This window comes from Mustelus asterias, chromosome 20 (assembly GCF_964213995.1).
Source record: "Mustelus asterias chromosome 20, sMusAst1.hap1.1, whole genome shotgun sequence".
In the NCBI taxonomy this organism is placed as follows: Eukaryota; Metazoa; Chordata; class Chondrichthyes; order Carcharhiniformes; family Triakidae; genus Mustelus; species Mustelus asterias.
The window spans coordinates 57,202,315-57,218,947 of record NC_135820.1 but is presented as its reverse complement, the minus strand read 5'-3'; the positions used below and the strand labels follow the sequence as shown (position 1 = coordinate 57,218,947).

Sequence of the window (16,633 nt, the reverse complement as noted above, 5' to 3'; positions counted from 1 at the left end):
GCCTGTGTCCCCTGACACTGCCCAAGGGGCATCTTGGCACTGCCCCCATTGGGCAGGGCCAAGGGGGTAATGGGTGGGGGGTTCCTGCTGCCACTCTGCATAGGGATTGGTGAGGGGAGCAGGGAGGCCAGTGATCGAGGTGGGCTGGGGGGAGGGGGGGTCTGCACTGCGTGGGGGTGGTTACTGTCAGGAGGGGGGGATATCAGTGAGGAGAGGAAACTGGAGATCACTGGGTGGGGGGAATGTGGTCAGGTCGGGGGCGAGCGATTGGGCCGTGGGAGTGGCAGAGAGCTGGTGTTGCGGGGCTTGCCAGCAATCGGGAGACCGGCAGTGTGAGCCCACTGCACATGCGTCGATCTCGGCACTGACAAATCGGCGCATGCTCAGTAGCCCACTCAGCATGCTGATTTCAGCGCCTCCAGTGGAAATAGACCCCACCTCCTGAAATTTAATGATATTCACGCTGGTGGCCTCTGCAGTGCACAAGTGCGGGAGGTTCTTCTCTGAACTACCACTAAAAAGACCAGCGTGAATTACACCATTTTCACGCGAATTCGACACTCAGAATTTTTTTGGGAGAATTACGATATAAGTTTTTATATTGGAAGAATGCTTTAAAAGAAAAGTCAATTTGAGTCGTCTTTTGAGATATTTGAAATCCATGTAACCTGGGCTCAAAGGTTTTTATGCAATATATTTCACCTTCTGATGATTTTTTTCAACAAAACTAAAGGAAATGGCAAGTGACGAACTGAGAGAGATTCGGAAGGCCTTAACAAATGAAGCCATCAGAGAACACCAAATGGCCAAGACTGGTGGCACTGAAACTGCGCTCTTCACTTGTGGGAAGTGCAAGAAGAAGAACTGTACATATACACAGGTAAGAGTGATGTTGGCATCATAGTCAATTAGATGGTCCTTTCTGTTGCAGAAGTTGCACAGAGGGACTATTAAATCGGCAGAGTAGAACTGAAACCAATTTCTTTTGGACAACGACTGTTTTTTGTGAGCTATAATAGCACACAAACTTAATTAGTACCTTTTGATTTAATAATTTTGGTGAATGCAAACAATTTTGTGGTCTTTTTGCTAAGTTTGCCTTCTCCCTTCTTATTGTACATTTATATCGGAACTAATTGAAACTCGATGAAGAAAGTTAGTTTACTTTTGTAAGTTTTTGCATCGCCTTTTAGCAAAGTTTATTTTGTCAAGCAATTTTCTTTGTTAGCTACATTTTTATTATTCCCTCACCAACAATTTGACTTTTTTTTGCTTGTTGAAACATTTCCATGCGGTATTTCACATTTGAGATAGCGCATGATGAAGGAAGTCAAGGGATGAACAGGCTCCTGACCTGCTGACTAAAGACCTTCAACAACCGCCTCAGCTTGCCTCATTGAATCAGCAGGGCAGTGCATTATTACTATTTCAAATATACCTTCAGTCAGCTTGCAGTGTAACAAATAACTGTAGTTCAGCAAGGATGTGGACTATTGCATTCCGTCAGCACTACAATTTTAAGTATTGACAAAGATTGAATAGATGACCAATGTCATCTATTATTGTTCATCAAAGCCAACAATTCCATTGCATTTCTTGAGTAATGTAGTTCAACTATCCAGTGGCACTGCACTGATATATTTCCTAAGTAGGGTGGGTTAGTGATAGTTGTCATATGTTCAGTCCAGGTGTTAATGACTATGCATTGCATTATAAGCATGAAGCCGTTGGAAGCTATGACAAAGCTTTCAATTGTATGTTTCATCTTGTGCTTTACTGAGGCAACTGAGAGGATTCTAGAGTTCTGCAAGGATTTAACATGGATGAGCTATAAACTGAACAGGTTCATGACTTTGTGGCTTGAAGTTTCAGGCCATTTATCTGTTATACAGTACATTTGATTAGTTTTTCTTTGCTAAGTGTCATGATAATAGGGTAACTAGTAGTAAACTTCTGCATTAGTACACATTGTACTTTATAGGGTCACCGAACCTGGGGGTCAAAGTTCAGATAGCACATGAAAGAGAAGATTGTAACAAAGCTGCAGATGCCTTGGAGTTGTGTGTTCACGTGTTAGTAATAAAGTTACTTTCGAGGAAGACACTTGGCTCCTTAGCATTTCCTCGTCTCGTACATCCCAGGTACTGTTGCTAGTACTGAGCTGGGGTGCTAGCTGCTACCTGGTGAGTTGTTGTCCTGGTGGAATACCAGAAAGCCAGAGCTACCTCTTGCTGCAACACATTCACTTTACCAACTATCGAATGGATTCATCAATGACTTTGCTCCGACGTTTGTCCGGTCTTCTTGTACTTTCTTGTTGACCACCATTTTGGCCGCATTCAGCATTTCTTGCACCATGCCTTTGAAAAGACTGAAAAATTCTGATCCTGTCAACACTTTATCCCTGTGGATGTAGTTATGTATTTAAATTTAGCTGCTTGCCTTTAATTTTGAGCAACAAGTCTTTGTGGATGGTGAGCTTCCAATGTTCTTTGCGGCCTGCTTCCTTGTATATCCTGTGCAAGCCCCAAGCTATCCAGAAGTGCATTTAAACAAGATCCTCAAGCTGGTTTTGCATCATCACTCGGTAAGATTTACGCCAGTATACTAGTGGTTTGTGATTTTTAACTGGGATCACTAAATCAACACAAAAATACCTTCTCGACTGAATGAATCAAGTATGTAACTGTAATAACAGGAGTGGTGGCATTGATGTCCAATTTGTTCAAATGTGTATTTTTTTAGTTTTCTATACCTGTTATACAAGTGAAAACTTATTGGTCCAATTCTGTAGATATCAAAGGTAATTGTGGCCTAATATTGTTTCGGTTCTAACCAAAACTTCAGTATGGCACTCAAACATGAAAGAGTGTTAAGACCAGCGTGAGTAAATACAATTCGGACAATGGACAATGACACTTAGTAAATCCTTGATCAATCACGTGAGCCATGTCTTATTTAGTTTGTAATTTATTTTAAATACGTTCTAATCAATATCTTAAACAAGACCAATATTAGACTATTAAAATATTTAAAGAAGAAATGAACATGTTTTTATGGAGAAGCAGTGATCGATTTGCTAGTTTATTCTCAGTTGGCTTTTGTAGATAAAAGTCTGTTGAAAGCTAACACCCCATAAATAAGCTGTCATTCTTTGATATGTTTCAACATGGTTTTTTTCTTTCAGTTCGTTCTTGTCTATGTAGGGCAGGCCTTGCTGTGAAGAAGGCAAGGTCCCAACAGAGCATTGCTTTTATGTTTTCTTTCCAGTGACGTAGAAGTAACATGCAGAGATTGCAATTCACATCTTTAGCAAGTAACAACTGACTTGATTGTTGAGTTTTATAGCTTGCAAGAATTGAAGTGTTGCCCAGTTAGGCCATTTTACGATGTAACCGTCTCTCATCTTTCTCCAGGTTCAAACACGGAGTGCTGATGAACCCATGACAACATTTGTCTTTTGCAATGAATGTGGTAACAGATGGAAGGTACGTTTTCATGTTGTCAAGTAATTTTGTAAACTATGTGGGACAGTAGTTAGCATTTTATTAGGGCTCTATGAGTAATTGATTGACACTATTACGCCATACTGAGAAGGACCCAAGGACTATATTCACTGAATTAGCTGATCTCAGTTGGCTGGACTCTAAAATCGATTTTAGAATCGCTAGCTAAAAAGCTGAAAAAATTCAGTGAAAATGCCTGTTATCCAAGGAAAGCACACATTTAATAGGTGCTGACTGCAGCAGAGTTTTGCTGTCCTTCAGAGCGGAGTAGCCTGCTGACACACAATTTAATCTTCAGCTTGAAGAGTAACTATTTGGATGGGTACCAGAGGTCTGATGATGCCCCATGGTTTAGTACCTTAAACAAATGCTGCTGTTATCAAGAGGTGAGAAACGAGATGGGGTAGTGGAGGAGGAATAGAGAGTGGAATTTTCCCACAAAGTGTTATAACAGTGAGAATATCCAGAGCGATCTGTGCGCTCTGGATCACAATCATCCCACAGTCACTTTTTGAGAGAGCAGTGAGTTGCACACCAGTACGGAGAGGGGTACTAAATACCCTGGTGAGCCCGGCTGCAGAGAGGTCAGGCACCATTTTGCATGGGCACCCCGATCTCTTGGTGCACTGGGAGACCCACTGCATTCCCCCCTACATACATCTGGATCTTTCCTATCATCGGCAGCGTGTTTGCCCACCCCCTTGCCAACACGGGTCATTGGCATTGGGACCCTGCCGATGGGTCCCCCTTCATGGCCCCCATTGGCACTGACCCGCAGGTGCCAGGTGGGCACTGCCTAATGAACACTGTTCGGCCATATCCCTGACCACCCCGGGGCTTCAATGGCCTCTGAGGCCCGTGGCGTGGCTATTGCACCTGCTCTCCGCTGATGGAGACCAGTAGTGATTCTCGCCAGTCTCTTGGAGATCAGAAAATCTCTGGAGCTGGGAGAATCCGGTGTCGAATAGGCTAAGCATATTTAAATGGTACTTTAAATATGCTAATAAGGGCATAATCCGGCTGGTGCCATTAGAAAGGGACTGGGACGATCACAAACTGTTCGGCACAGAGCCTATCTTTCGGCCAGCACGCTGTTTTCCAGGATCAGCCAGGCTCAGCTCGGTCTGAAAATCACCCTCAGAATTTTCAAAGAAAGTATGGAGGATAATGTTGGCATGTTTTGCAAGTGTAAAGCTATTTATGCTACTTTCGGTTCAGATCAAGGTGACCCCAAACAATGTTCTCATACCATTTGTGTTGTTTGGTGACTTTCATTAATGAGAGATATTCTTAGTATTTAGAAAATGCTTTGGATGTGGGCTGCTTAAAACATTACGAAAAATGAAACAAACCTCCCCATAGTGTTCCTCACGAAGTAGGGAATGTAACTAACATACAGTGAAGATATTCGGCAATTAAGGCTGAGCTATATATATACATATGACCCTGCCCCCAAGGACTGATCCCTGTCCTCCTCCAATTTCTCATCTACTCACTTCTCAATTACATAATCCAAAGGCACAGCATTAGTTTCACATGTACATTGACAATATCCAGTTCTACCTCACCACGTCCATTGTTGCTAAATTGTCAGACTGCTTATCAGACATCCAGGTCTAGAAGAGTAGAAATTTCCTCCAATTAAATATTAGAAAGACTGGGGCCATTGTTTTCAATCCTGCTCCAAACTTTGTCCCCTAGCTACTAATGCCATCCATCTCCCTGACAACAGTTTGAGACTAAGTCAGTCTGTTCGTACTATTGGTGTCACGTTTGATTCTGAGATGAGCTTCTGACCTATTTGTGCCGTCTAAGATGGCCATTTCCACCTCCGTAACATTGCCTGATTTCAACACCATCTCCATTCATTTGCTGCTGAAGCCCTTATTCATGCCTTTGTTAGCTCTAGATCTAACTATTCCAATGTTCCTTGCTGGTCTCCCACATTCTAACCTCCATAAACTTGAGGATATCCAAAACTCTGATGTCCGTATCTTAACTCTCAACAAGTTCCAGTCACCTGTTAATCCTGTGCTTACATCAGCTCCCGGACAAGCAATATTTTGGTCCTCCTTGTTTTCAAATCCTTCTATGGCTTTGAACCTTCCTATCTTTAGAATATTCTAGAACCCTACAACCCTCCAAGATATCCCTGCTTCACAAATTGCTCTACCATTGATTGCTGTGTCTCCAGTTGTCTGGGTCTTGAGCTCTGGAATACTCTCCCTTCCCCTCGATTACACCTTTCTCCTTTAAGACGCACCTTAAAACCTACCGCTTTGGCCAACTGACCTAAGGTATCTTTATGTAGTTTGGTTTTTGTTTTACAGTGATCCCAAGAAATATCTTGGGACATTTTATGTTGAAAGGCACTATATAAATATAAGTTATTGTTGCTGCTGAAGTGTCAATGTTGTCCTTTTAAGGTTACGGCGTCCAGAAAATAAAATTAGTGGGCTTTGTACAAGGATCTATTGAGAGGCTGCTGATATTCCAGTTTTACTAGTTGTGCTGGGGTGGGGGATGCTTTGGCGTTGGGTATGATATCAGCCCAATGTGGAATTTGAGAGGGCTGAGGAGATATTTGAAGCCTAATTCAGGCTTCATCAATATTTGGACATTGAGTTGTGTGTATGTGGCTGCAGCTCATGCTGCCATGTAAATTTGGGCAGTGATTTCACACAGTCAGCCAGGTATGACCTGGGGTGAGGACCAAAAGGCAGTGGGAGGATGGGGAAGAGATTCATCCCCGCATGCCAAATTTTGGATGCTCCCAATCTTGGCTGTGACATCTTATGAATAGTTTAAATTGTGGAACTTGAATGTTAGGATGCAGATGGGTTGTACAATTTTCACAGCTCTTGCTCCCTTTTTAATTCCCCCACAATGGGTAGAATAGGGGTGGGGGCACAGTTTAAAAAAAATTTAAAACCATGATTGTATCCCCAACCAATGTAGCACCTGTAACCATTTTCATGAAGATGGATTTAGTGTTGTCAGTGTCCCACCCTCGACAAGCAGAGCGCCATGCATTTAGGAGCCTGATTTTAGATATACAGATATGGGAAGTTGTGCGTGGAGTCTGAAGAGATAGGAGAGGCACTAAATGAATATTTTTCGTCGGTATTCACACTGGAGAGGGACAGTGTTGTTGAGGGGAGTTCTGAGATGCAGGCTGTTGGACTGGATGGGATTGATGTTCATGAGGAGGAGGTGTTAGCAATTGTGGAAAGGGTAAAAATAGATAAGTCCCCTGGGCCGGATGGGATTTATCCTAGGATTCTCTGGGAGGCTAGAGAGGAGATTGCAGAGCCTTTGGCTTTGATCTTTGTGTCGTCATTGTCTACAGGAAGAGTGCCAGAAGACTGGAGGATAGCAAATGTTGTCCCCTTGTTCAAGAAGGGGGGTAGGGACAACCCTGGTAATTATAGACCGGTGAGCCTTACTTCTGCTGTGGGCAAAGTATTGGAAAGGATTATAAGAGATAGGATTTATAATCACCTAGAAAGGAATAATTTGATTAGGGATAGTCAGCACGGTTTTGTGAAGGGTAGGTCGTGCCTCACAAACCTTATTGAGTTCATTGAGAAGGTGACCAAAGAGGTGGATGAGGGTAAAGCGGTTGATGTGGTGTATATGGATTTCAGCAAAGCGTTTGATAAGGTTCCCCATGGTAAGCTTTTACAGAAAATACGGACACATGGGATTGAGGGTGATTTAGTGGTTTGGATCAGGAATTGGCTAGCTGTAAGAAAACAAAGGGTGGTGGTTGATGGGAAATAGTCACCCTGGAGTTCAGTTACTAGTGGTGTACTGCAAGGATCTGTTTTGGGGCCACTGCTGTTTGTCATTTTTATTAATGACCTGGATGAGGGTGTGGAAGGATGGATTAGTAAATTTGCGGATGACACTAACGTCGGTGGAGTTGTAGACAGTGCGGAGGGAAGTGGCAGGTTACAGAGGGACATAGATAAGCTGCAGAGCTGGGCTGAGAGGTGGCAAATGGAGTTTAATGCGGAAAAGTGTGAGGTGATTCACTTTGGAAGGAGTAACAGGAATACAGAGTACTGGGCTAATGGTAAGATACTTGGTAGTGTGGAGGAACAGAGGGATCTGGGTGTCCATGTGCATAGATCCCTGAAAGTTGGCACCCAGGTTGATAGGGTTGTTAAGAAGGCGTACGGTGTGTTAGCTTTTATTGGTAGAGGGATTGAGTTTCGGAGCCAGGAGGTCATGTTGCAACTGTACAAAACTCTGGTGCGGCCGCACTTGGAGTATTGCGTACGGTTCTGGTCGCCGTATTATAGGAAAGATGTGGAAGTGTTGGAATGCGTGCAGAGGAGATTTACCAGGATGTTGTCTGGTATGGTGGGAAAATCGTACGAGGAAAGGCTGAGGGGCTTGAGGTTGTTTTCATTAGAGAAGAAGGTTAAGAGGTGACTTAATAGAGGCATACAAGATGATCAGAGGATTAGATAGGGTGAATAGTGAGAGCCTTTTTCCTCGGATGGTGTTGGCTAGCACAAGGGGACATAGCTTTAAATTGAGGGGTGAGAGATACAGGACAGATGTTAGAGGTAGGTTCTTTACTCAGAGAGTAGTAAGGGCGTGGAATGCCCTGCCTGCAGCAGTGGTGGACTCGTCAACGTTGAGAGCGTTCAAGTGGTTATTGGATAAACATATGGATGATATTGGAATAGTGTAGATTAGAGGGGCTTTAGATTGGTACCACTGGTCGGCGCAACATCGAGGGCCGAAGGGCCTGTACTGCGCTGTAATGTTCTATGCCGTGCAGTTGAAAGGGACTGAGAACTGCAGGCTCAGGAAGATACTTGGGAATCTTCTGCCCCATCTGCTGCTGATCATGACCACCTGCCCTGATGGCAAATTCAATCCCTAACTATTATTCTCGTCTGTGATCAATAACCCCATCCCCAAGATTCCCCAGCTGCACCTTCCTACCATTGGATTTGCCAGCTGGTTTAGCTGGCTGCTGGACAGAAATCAGAACCAAAGTATTATGATCAACTTTCGTCATTAAATTCAACATGATCTGTGTGTTCCTGGCCTTCCCCACTTCCTAGAACATAGAACAGTACAGCACAGAACAGGCCCTTCAGCCCACGATGTTGTGCCGAGCTTTATCTGAAACCAAGATCAAGCTATCCCACTCCCTATCATCCTGGTGTGCTCCATGTGCCTATCCAATAACCGCTTAAATGTTCCTAAAGTGTCTGACTCCACTATCACTGCAGGCAGTCCATTCCACACTCCAACCACTCTCTGCGTAAAGAACCTACCTCGAGCATCCTTCCTATATCTCCCACCATGAACCCTATAGTTATGCCCCCTTGTAATAGCTCCATCCACCCGAGGAAATAGTCTTTGAACGTTCACTCTATCTATCCCCTTCATCATTTTATAAACCTCTATTAAGTCTCCCCTCAGCCTCCTCCGCTCCAGAGAGAACAGCTCTAGCTCCCTCAACCTTTCCTCATAAGACCTACCCTCCAAACCAGGCAGCATCCTGGTAAATCTCCTCTGCACTCTTTCCAGCGCTTCCACATCCTTCTTATAGTGAGGTGACCAGAACTGCACACAATATTCCAAATGTGGTCTCACCAAGGTCCTGTACAGTTGCAGCATAACCCCACGGCTCTTAAACTCCAACCCCCTGTTAATAAAAGCTAACACACTATAGGCCTTCTTCACAGCTCTATCCAATTGAGTGGCAACCTTTAGAGATCTGTGGATATGGACCCCAAGATCCCTCTGTTCCTCCACAGTCTTCAGAACCCTACCTTTGACCCTGTAATCCACATTTAAATTAGTCCTACCAAAATGAATCACCTCACATTTATCAGGGTTAAACTCCATTTGTCATTTTTCAGCCCAGCTTTGCATCCTATCTATGTCTCTTTGCAGCCGACAACAGCCCTCCACCTCATCCACTACTCCACCAATCTTGGTGTCATCAGCAAATTTACTGATCCACCCTTCAGCCCCCTCCTCTAAGTCATTAATAAAAATCACAAAGAGCAGAGGACCAAGCACTGATCCCTGTGGCACTCCGCTAGCAACCTGCCTCCAATCCGAAAATTTTCCATCCACCACCACCCTCTGTCTTCGATCAGACAGCCAGTTACCTATCCAATCGGCCAACTTTCCCTCTATCCCACACCTCCTCACTTACATCATAAGCCGACCATGAAGGACCTTATCAAACGCTTTACTAAAATCCATGTATATGACATCAACTGCCCTACCTTCATCAACACACTTGGTTACCTCCTCAAAAAATTCAGTCAACTTTGTGAGGCACAACTTGCCCTTCACAAATCCGTGCTGACTATCCCGGATTAATCCGCATCTTTCTAAATGGTCGTAAATCCCATCCCTAAGGACCTTTTCCATCAATTTACCAACCACCGAAGTAAGACTAACCGGTCTATAATTACCAGGGTCATTTCTATTCCCTTTCTTAAACAGAGGAACAAGATTCGCCACTCTCCAGTCCTCTGGCACCATCCCCGTGGACAGTGAGGACCCAAAGATCAAAGCCAAAGGCTCTGCAATCTCATCCCTTGTCTCCCAAAGAATCCTCGGATATATTTCATCAGGCCCAGGGGACTTATCGACCTTCAGTTTATTCAAAACTGCCAGTACATCCTCCCTCCGAACATCTATTTCCTCCAGCCTATTAGCCTGTAACACCTTCTCTTCCTCAAAAACATGGCCCCTCTCCTTGGTGAACACTGAAGAAAAGTATTCATTCATCACCTCGCCTATCTCTACTGACTCCATACACAGGTTCCCACTACTGTCCTTGACCGGCCCTAACCTCACCCTGGTCATTCTTTTATTCCTCACATAAGAGTAAAAAGCCTTGGGGTTTTCCTTGATCCGACCCGCCAAGGACTTCTCATGTCCCCTCCTAGCTCTCCTAAGCCCCTTTTTCAGCTCATTCCTTGCTAACTTGTAACCCTCAATCGAGCCATCTGAAACTTGTTTCCTCATCCTACATAAGCCTCCCTCTTCCTTTTCACAAGATATTCCACCTCTTTCGTGAACCATGGTTCCCTCACTCAGCCATTTCCTCCCTGCCTGACAGGGACATACCTATCAAGGACATCCAGTATTTGTTCCTTGAAAAAGTTCCACTTTTTATTAGTGCCTTTCCCTGACAGTTTCTGTTCCCAACTTATGCCCCCTAATTCTTGCCTAATCGCATCATAATTACCTCTTCCCCCAATTGTAAACCTTGCCCTGCCGTACGGCCCTATCCCCCTCCATTGCAATAACAAAAGACACCGAATTGTGGTCACTATCTCCAAAGTGCTCTCCCACAACCAAATCTAACACTTGGCCCGGTTCATTTCCCAGTACCAAATCCAATGTGGCCTCACCTCTTGTCGGCCTATCCACATATTGTGTCAGGAAACCCTCCTGCACACACTGCACAAAAACTGCCCTATCCGAACTATTTGACCTACCAAGGTTCCAATCAATATTTGGAAAGTTAAAGTCCCCCATGACAACTACCCTGCGACCCCCACACATATCCATAATCTGCTTAGCAATTTCTTCCTCCACATCTCTATTACTATTTGGGGGCCTATAGTAAACTCCTAACAACGTGACCGCTCCTTTCCTATTTCTAACCGCAGCCCATATTACCTCAGTGTGCAGATCCCCCTCGAAGTGCCTTTCCGCAGCCGTTAAACTATCCTTGATTAACAATGCCACTCCTCCACCTCTTTTACCAGCTTCCCTACACTTACTGAAACATCTATACCCCGGAACGTCCAACAGCCATTCCTGTCCTTGTTCTACCCACGTCTCCGTAATGGCCACAACATCGTAGTCCCAAGTACCAATCCACGCCCCAAGTTCATCTACCTTGTTCCGGATGCTCCTTGCATTGAAGTAGACACCCGTCAACCCACCTACCTGTCTACCGGTACCCACCCTTGACCCTGATACCTTCCCCAATACCTCACCACCCTCAACACTGACTTCTGGACTACAATTCCTTTTCCCACTCCCCTGACAAATTAGTTTAAACCCTCTACAAACTCCCTATATTGTCATAAATATTGGAGGCTTGAAGTTTGTTAAATGTGGGCTTGGTGAAGATGGAAGTCGTTGCAACTTTTATTTTAAATTTGGGGAAAATTATTTAAATGTTTACAAAATTGATAGATTTAATGTTGAGGACTGAAATCATTTTGGGGTTTGGGGACAGATTTGTGGTGAAGCAGTGTGGGTAAAGTATAATGAGCAGCAGTGTGGTGGGTTTAGAACTGAATACTTTCCTTTGTAACTGTGGGTTGGCAGTGGCCCCATGATGCAGGCTGAGATCATGTTGCAGGATTTATTTTTAATTGTACGATCAGCTAGGGTTCTTGGGAAGGCTGTTGGCCATTTAGCAATGCATGATTAAAAAGTGTTAAGGCCTGTGGGGAAAGCAGGAATGAATCATAGAATCCCTACAGCACAGGAGGAGACCATTTGGCCCATCAAGCCCACACCAACAACAATCCCACCCAGGCTCTATCTCCATAATCCCAGGTATTTACCCCATTAATCCCCATGACACTAAGGGGCAATTTAGAATGGCTAATCCACCCAACCTCGAAGGGAGAGAGAGGCATTATGGTGTTGGCTGGAAGTTAGGAGAAGTGCAAGAGGCCAGTGACTGGTCAAAAAGGAACAAAGAAAACCGGCAACTTGAATGTAGCCATAGAAATGTGATAAGAACCAATTTTAGGTTCTGTCACTGGGAAGGATAGTGAGTGCGAGAAGCATTTTAAGATGGCTGTCGGGTCACAGGCAAGAGCTTGGCATCAGTACTATTCCTAATGCCATGCTTGAGTCATATTTCTCTGATCCTCTTCCATCTGAACCAGAGCTCCTGTCTAATATCATGCACCAGCCTGCTACTCTGACTTCCCCACACCAGAAGACCCTGCTCTTGGTGGCAGCTGGATTTGATTCACAAAGAAAAGTTGAAATAAGTGCATTAAAAAGCCTGAAGCCAGCTTTCAGGTCATCATGGGGATCTCTGAATAAGGTTGATTAAATTTAAGAGACAAATACTTAGAGTAGAGATGAGTAGTCAGACTGAATATTTACTCCTTTATTTGAGCACTCCATTTCACTATTTTTAACCAACACTTGGAAATGAAAACAGCACCAAAGGACATAGCATTTATTAATCAAAACATGAGATTGTTTCATTGAAGTGTTGAGTAGGACCAAGTGGGATTTGGGTCTGGAGGTTTGATTGTTAGGATCAGCTAAGCAAAAAAAAATGTGTGCATTAAAATAAATTTGAGTCTAATGAAGCATGATGGAGAAGAGTTAAACTGGTACGTTACAGGAAATCTGCATTGTATACAAGACGACATCAACCTAAATCTGTTAATCTGGTTTTGCATGTAATCAATTTATTAAATTTATTGATTGTGCGAAGCAGTACCTAACAAAGATTTGTTTTTTTTCAGTTCTGTTAATAAATACTCAGACAACCACTGTTCGTAGATGCAGCTGGACCAATATATGAAGTATCTAAATTATAAAGGATCATCATGTATATTAAATCTCACATTTTGTTACACATCTTGTTGTAAAGTAAATAATCTTTGCAAGTACTCTCCTCTAAAACTCAGTTGAGGTAATCTAAAATCATATCCTAATTAAGAGTCTGTTAATTAATGCATTGTATGGTATGACAGGTTGCATTTCACTTCAATGTATTTTAAGACTTCTTTATATAATTTAGGTTTCGATAATAAAATGCTATTGCTAATATGGACTGAATATATTGAGATCATTTTTAATGAAAGTGTAATAATTGTGCGCAGCAACCTGTTGCTTCCATTTGTGTAAAATGTTTTGTTTTTACATTTCGTACTAAAGTTGTGAAAACCTCTAAATAAAAAATATTTTGTTTCAGAAAATCAGTAGTCGCCACAGTCGCCTCTGGTGTAGTTGAAACTGTTTAAATTTTCTTCAGTTCTCCGTATGCCATAATTATTAAAACTATCTTTCAACAAGAATATTTGATATATGATGGGTTGCCTCAATGTATTCCAAAGCCTGAACTGATCAGATCGTTAAGTATTTTGCAACTAATTCTTGTGCAAAAGGCGTTACTGTCAGAACTGTATTTTTGGCTTTTGACTTTGAATTCATATGTCCAAGTCTTCCCTTTTATTGAGACGTTTCCTTTGGTGATTACAATTGTTGATTCCAGAAACTACAGCTGAATGATTTTGTTGCAATCTATAAAGTTTGGAATGATCAAACAGGAGAGTAAACCAAGTGGCATTGAAGTTGTAGAAATGAGTTATCTCTACCACAGAATATCTGCACAACCTCTTGCTGGTTGCATGCAATCCCATATTCAAGTCTTAGATGATTGGGATTTATAAATTTTTAAAATATATTGTAATATATAATACAAGCTGAATTCTTTCATTCCTGAGCACTAATGAGACTGGTACATTTAGAGAGGCTGATTGTACTGGGGGGTGATACAAATTCCTACCTTAATGTTTCTGATGTCTTGCCATGAGAAAGCCAAACTGAGTGCTCTTTGGTGAGAGAGAATCCTTTTGTTACTTAGATTAAGAGCTGATTGTGAAAGCATTCCATTTGGTTACATAAAATCCACAGAATCCCTGCAGTGCAGAAGGAGGCCATTTTATCCATCGAATCTGGACTAACTCTCCAAAAGAGGATCTTACCCAAGCCCCATTCCCCATAACCCCACGCATTTAGCATGGCCAATCCACCTAACCTGTGGTCTGTTGGAGAAAACCAGAGCACCCATAGGAACTCACATGGACATGGGGAAAACATGCAAACTCCAGAGTCACCCAAGGCCGGAATTGAATTTGGGTCTCTGGTGCTATGAAGCAGCAGTGCTAACCACTGCTACCCTACTTAGCAAGGATGCTGCCTCAAATTCATAGAGATTTTATAGAATTACAAAAATGAAAGCATAAAAGATTTGGCTGGTTGTGCCAGTGCTAACTTTTCAACTGGACCACTTGCTTCCCTTTCTTGGTATTCTTTCATATTTTCAACTACTTACTGAATTTCATTTTAAATAACATTCTGATCTTCAGTTGTCAGTTTGTGGTAAAGCACTCCATGTTCTAATAGTCCTCTTCTGTAAAAAGATTTCTAACATCCATCTTCCAAAGGAAAATATAGCAGTTTGTTACTGATCGTGCAATCAGTGGAAGCAACTTTTTATTATTCATCCTGTTCAAAGTTTCTGCTTTTAACTGAAAAAGCTATTCTCACCAGAGTATAACTGGCAGTTTTCTGATATGGGATTGCATGCAATCCACTTGTGCCAATATTTTTACTATTCCACAAAAGATAGTAACTAATCTGGTTTGGAGACTAATGAACAAAGACCATTATAATAAAAACAAATACTGCAGATGCTGGAATCTGAAACAAACAGAAAATGCTGGAAAATCTCAGCAGGTCTGACAGCATCTGTGGAGAGAGAGAATAGAGCCAACGCTTCAAGTCTAGATGACCCTTAGTCAACACTTTCGAACAAAGACCATGCTGAATACTAGCATCTGTAAGGATTTATCCAAAGATTCCTAATACTGAGAAGACAACTTACTAGCAAGAAGCCGAGACTGTTATACATCCAATCTGTTGCAAGGCCAATGGTTTGTGGTTTCCAATAGATGAACAACCCATTATGCACCTAAAATTGTGTCCATGGAAAGGAAAGAAATAATGCAGGAATACGAGCATATGACAACTCGGGAGAGATTGCAAGCAGACTCCAACCTGTGCAAATACCCAAGTAACTTACAGAAAACAGTAGAATGGATTTGGTGTTGTTACCAGATAATTGAAAATGCTCTTACTAAAATTAAAGGCAAGTACATCTGTGGATTGTAATCTTAAAACCTATTTGTAAAAGCAGCCAGATAAGCAAACATTTATTTTGAGATAGCTATTAACAGTGGCTTGGTGTTTGACTATTTTAACACCTGCTCCAGCTGTGAATGTGTTCTCCTGGAGTGCTTTCCTAGGATAATGAAACTTGGTGTGTATGTGAAGGTAAATAAGAGCAAATTGCTCTGTAGATGCATTCCTTTTGAATGAAGTTTCAATTATTCATACCTTTTTAATGTTAATTTTAATGAAACATTTTAAGATTCCAAAGCGGTGTGTGACATAAGATGCGAGTCACTTGTATTACTTTGGAAGGCAGAAAACTATGTATCGTCCTGATCCTCCCAAAATGACAACTGTCTGTTAAATTGTGAATAAAGATGATTTCAACAACAACTTATTTTATAGCACCTTTAATGAAAGGCAACGTCCTTTTTTTTTTTGAGGCTCTTTGTCAATGGGAGTGCTTTGCTGGCTGTCTGTTGGTAGTTCTTTGTGAGGATGTTTTTTCTGAGGGCATCAGGAGTTCCAATATGTGGCAAGAAGCCATTTGAGCTGTTAGTCTCAACATACAAGAAATAATACTGACTTCCCAGAGATGAATATCTATAACATTTGTGTGGTGGCACCTGAGCCAGGTTGAGTAGCAGTCCTCTGCTGTTCAGTAGACCAGGATGAGTGAAGCAATGCAGTGTATTGGCGCTGCTGCCCCAGGATGGTACCTACCAGTTTCCAGATGAGATTTACTTTTGTCTTTTGATGCTTTTATATTTCTTGCTAGTGTGCTCTCATTCTAACTGCTTCCTCTATTATTGTTTGTCACCCTTTGCTAGTTTCTGGCTTACCACTGATCCTCACTGTTGTAGAGCCATGGAATTCCTAAAATGCAGAAAGAGACCAATTGCCCCATTGAGTTTGCACCTGCTCTCTGAAAGAGCATCCTGGCCAGGCCCTCCCCTCTGGCCTATCCCTGTAGCTTTGCATTTACCATAGCTAGTCCACCTAACCTACACATCTTTGGACAATGGGCAGAAACCGAAGCACCCAGAGAAAATCCACGTAGAAACAGGGGCAACATGCTGACTCCCCACAGTCACCAAAGGCCGAAATTGAACCTGGACCCTGGTGTTGTGAGGCAGCAGTGCTAACCACTGTGCCAACATGCTGCCCATTTTCAATTGATACCATCC

At 42.6% G+C, this 16,633-nt stretch overlaps 1 protein-coding gene across 4 annotated transcripts in view; it reads left to right on the top strand.

The window, feature by feature from the left end:
* LOC144508557 (transcription elongation factor A protein 1-like) overlaps window positions 1–15,831 on the top strand; it is a 59,104-nt gene extending 43,273 nt beyond the window's left edge. For 3 of the 4 annotated variants that reach the window (XM_078236620.1, XM_078236618.1, XM_078236619.1), the window contains 3 exons: window positions 734–880; window positions 3,417–3,488; window positions 13,013–13,559. In XM_078236620.1, the coding sequence (XP_078092746.1) occupies window positions 734–880; window positions 3,417–3,488; window positions 13,013–13,021 (228 nt within the window). In that variant the 3' untranslated portion in view covers window positions 13,022–13,559. Of the gene's footprint in view, window positions 1–733; window positions 881–3,416; window positions 3,489–13,012 lie in introns of all 4 variants that reach the window. The other variant, XM_078236617.1, reaches the window with a different exon arrangement.
* The last annotated feature ends 802 nt before the right edge of the window (window positions 15,832–16,633 follow it).